The sequence below is a fragment of the Neophocaena asiaeorientalis genome, unplaced genomic scaffold, assembly GCF_003031525.2.
Source record: "Neophocaena asiaeorientalis asiaeorientalis breed wild unplaced genomic scaffold, Neophocaena_asiaeorientalis_V1.1 scaffold51, whole genome shotgun sequence".
Taxonomy (NCBI): domain Eukaryota; kingdom Metazoa; phylum Chordata; class Mammalia; order Artiodactyla; family Phocoenidae; genus Neophocaena; species Neophocaena asiaeorientalis.
This window is the reverse complement of record NW_020173335.1, coordinates 3,440,219-3,444,171: the sequence shown is the minus strand read 5'-3', so window position 1 is coordinate 3,444,171 and position 3,953 is coordinate 3,440,219. Positions and strand designations below refer to the sequence as shown.

The 3,953-nt window shown below is 43.5% G+C and overlaps 1 protein-coding gene across 1 annotated transcript in view; it reads left to right on the top strand.

Annotated features, from left to right (window-relative positions):
• Positions 1-2,279: 2,279 nt before the first annotated feature.
• The window catches only part of GLRB (glycine receptor beta), a 68,777-nt gene continuing 67,103 nt past the window's right edge, over positions 2,280-3,953 (top strand). Inside the window, exon 1 of the mRNA XM_024746146.1 lies at positions 2,280-2,514. Coding sequence (XP_024601914.1) covers positions 2,393-2,514 — 122 coding nt within the window. The 5' untranslated portion in view covers positions 2,280-2,392. The remainder of the gene's footprint in view (positions 2,515-3,953) is intronic.

Genomic DNA, 3,953 nt, shown 5'->3' with positions numbered 1-3,953 from the left:
CCCGTCAACTCCGTCCCCATCTCCATCCCCATCTCCGTCACCAACTCCGTCCCCATCAACTCCGTCTCCATCATCTCCGTCCCCATCAACTCCATCCCCAACTACGTCCCCATCTCCGTCCCCAACTCCGTCCCCACCTCCGCCCCCATCTCCGTCCCCACCGCCGTGCCCCTCTCCGTCCCCAACGACGTCCCCGCTCCGTTCCGCGGCCGCGCAGCGTCCCGACCGCACAGGCGCGGACCACACGGCGCAGGCTCGGCGGCCGGTCGGGGGGAGGGGCGGCGCGGGGGTCCGGGATGAGCATCCCTGCGGCGAGGCCGGGCCGGGGCGCTGGGCGCCGCGGCGGCGGAAGGCGGAGGCGCAGCGCCTCCCGCGAGTCCGCGGTGGGGGTGAGCTTGGCCGCAGGGGCGCAGTCGGCGGCGTTTGGTCTGCGGGGCCCGTCAGCCCCTGCCGCTGCCCGCTTCGGGAGGTGTGGGCGGACGCAGAAGGACAGGGTGGCATCTCTCTCTCCGCCCTTCAGACCTCCAGGACGGCCTCGGGCTTCCTGGCGCCGGGAGGGAAGGCGGGCGCAGTCCCTGCGGCCGTGGGCACAGGTGTCGGGGCCGGATGCCGCATCTGGCTGGGGTGCGGGGCAGGGAGTCCAGTGCTGCGAGGTGACCGCGGGCAGCTGTGGGCTTGGTGAGCCCCTCCGTCGTCTTCGGGGGAGAGGACCAGGGAGGCGTCCCCTCCTGCTTGCTTAGGGCTGATAAGGAGAAATGTGAGAAGATCAGACTTCCTGGGAGGAAGAGAGATGAAAAACGTGACACAGGAGAAGCCAAATTATGAGGGGGAGCTGGGACTTCCGTGAACGCTGAGGAGTAGACCGGTCTCTTCCTGTGCAGGAAACAGTGAAGGAGACACTGTTTATGGTTTGGGAATTAAAGATGCGGAAGAGGTCAAAATACTACAGGGTTTAGGTGGTGCTTAAAGGTTTGTTTGTTTGTTTTAATGCATCAGATAGGCAAGAATGTAGTTCTTCTGGAGCATGGAAAATGTTATTAAAATACAGCTAAGAAGAGTATTTGGAGAAGGCTGACTATATTTGCTATTTTATTTCATACAATGTTGCCTAGAATTTCTGGAGTCAGAAATCATCACTTGAATGATAAATGTCAGTATCACGTGAGTGGGAAAGCCAAAAGCTAACTTAAATCAATGAGCACCTTTTTTGGGTAAAAGGTAACTTGCGAACTTAATGTACATAAATAAAACCAATGAATTTAGACAGTGAAACTCTTTGATAATAGTTTTTTTTTCTTTTTCTCTATCAGTCCTTTAATACTTAGAATTATCTTTTCTTCGAGAATAGTTTTATTGTTTCTGAAAAAATATACATGCGAAAGTCAAAGAACAGAGGAAATTTAAAAAACAGAACATTGATTTAAATGACCTAGTACGATGTAACCATCTTAAAACAGTGTAAACATCTTTCCATGTATCTTTCTAAGTGTATATTGATATACTGTACAATTCAATATCAATTTACAATTTTATGAAACTATACAGTAGAAATTTTTGCATACTTACCTTGTATTCCTCATAGGGGTCTTATTTTCTATGAACCATTATTTAAACTAACTTTTACTATGAAACCATCACAAAATGTATAGTAAAGTATAACCACATAGGTCTGAGCAATGAGAATTTTTTTTAAAGCCAAGTAGCATTTATGCAAGTAAAACAAATCACGGACACTATACATGATTATACATGAAAACACCCATGATATGATTTTAAAAGTCTAAAAGTGAACTTCAAAGATGGAACTTACAGAGTTTTTTCTTCAGAAGAGAAAGAATAGAAAATTATACTGAATATATTTAATAAGCTTAAAATATGATAAAATCTTTTTTTAAAAAATTATTTATTTATTTTTATTTTTGGCTGTGTTGGGTCTTTGTTTCTGTGCGAGGGCTTTCTCTAGTTGCGGTGAGCGGGGGTCACTCTTCATCGCGGTGCGCCGGCCTCTTACTATCGCGACCTCTCGTTGCGGAGCACAGGCTCCAGACGCGCAGGCTCAGTAGTTGTGGCGCACGGGCCTAGTTGCTCCGTGGCATATGGGATCTTCCCAGACCAGGGCTCGAGCCCGTGTCCCCTGCATTGGCAGGCAGATGCTCAACCACTGCGCCACCAGGGAAGCCCCAAAATATGATAAAATCTTAATGTTTGCACCAGTGTGCAAAGACAGATGTTTGCCACGAGCAATGAGAACTTGATGTACAAGACACCCGTGTTCATTGGGTAGTGATGGTCGTGCTCCTTAAAGAGTCGTGTAGTTACCGTTTGTCTCATAAATGTAAACATTTTCTTGTTCTTTCTTGTAGATCGATCTCCTGAAATTTAACTTTTCAAGATGAAGTTTGTATTGGCGGTGGCCTTTTTTATTTTAATTTCCGTGTGTGTTGAAGAAGCCTGTTCTAAAGAGAAGTCTTCAAAGAAAGGGAAGGGGAAAAAGAAGCAGTACCTATGCCCATCGTATGTTCTTCATGTCTTATATTCTTATACGGAGAAATATTATTGCATTTTTCATCAAAGTGGTTTATTGAAACACATGGCAACAGAACTTTCCCTATCAGAATTGCACCCATTTGTTTCATACGTAAAAAGTGAGCGAAGAGGGCTTTACAGTGGGAAAGCTAATTCTCAGTATGGTAAAGGTAAAGTTTTATAAAGTTTTGTCCGTGCCCTGGGCTTCTGTAATTTTCATACATCTTTTATAAAAGTAGAAAAAAGTTACTATTTCTTTCTTACCCTGAATGTACAACTTTCGCTGGTTACTGAGATTCCCTGCTTTGAGCAAATGTCAGTTCAAAAAGTTGACTTTAAAAAAAATACTACTGAAATTGAATATTCATTATAAAAATCACATTGCTAGACTATGATTTTAAGGTCTGTTTAATTCACATTAAGGCACGGCAGGAGAAGAATTACATGGTAGATCCATTTTCCATTTCAGTGGGGTTTTTTTGGGTAAAAGATTTATCTTAGGAAATGAGTATATTTCTCAAAAAATATGTCATTAAATTTGAAGTTACCTGTAAAAACAAAATCTAAATCCAATTCCCACTCCCTCCCCACTCAGAAAAAAAACGGCAAAAAAATTTTATGGTTTGGACTCCATTTTTTAAAAAAATAAAGTGTTACTATTACTGGTGAATAACAGTAAATAATACCCAATAGTTAGAACAATTGAACAGTATATAAATCAATAACCTTCACAGAATACGTGCTTTTAAGTAATAACGTTACAACATATGCAGTAATGTGGAGTAAGAATTAATTTGCTGGTACCGGTTATTTTTACATTAAGATTTCCTAAGTGTTATATTGATCTCAGGTAACATTATTCCAGCATCATCACTACTTAAATATTGATTATTATAGTTTCATAGATAAGAATTATTAAGATACCTTCTGGGAAGTAAATTTTGTAAAGAAAGGATATTAGAGTTGGTATTTTGGAATGGACGTCTGTATGAATATGTGAGACGGAAGGTCTGGGGACGGTATGGTGACCCATATAAAGTCCCGTAGTACGTAAAGCTCCCTGTTAAGAAATACCTCCTAGTTTTCAGCGTTAATAGTTCTGCTTCTTTCAGTCTACACAGCCTGACGTCAGGGCCAGGCTTCTGGGTGTGACAGGATGGCCCCATCCGCCGTACTGAGTGTGACTCATCTTCACAGATAAGAGTGTTTGAGCTGCAACCAGGGGACTCGCGTTTTCGGGAACTGGACATGGTCAGGCCTTACTCTTCCCAAGGATAAGAACATCTTGTCATATTTTGGATATCCTTCATTTTAACGTTTTGTTGGATAAATCTTGGCATATTGATGTGAACTCTTGTATTTGTCTTGAAGGCGCGCTGATCCTATGTGTGGAGTCAAGCCATCTGTGGTCAGTAGGGTTCCGCTCT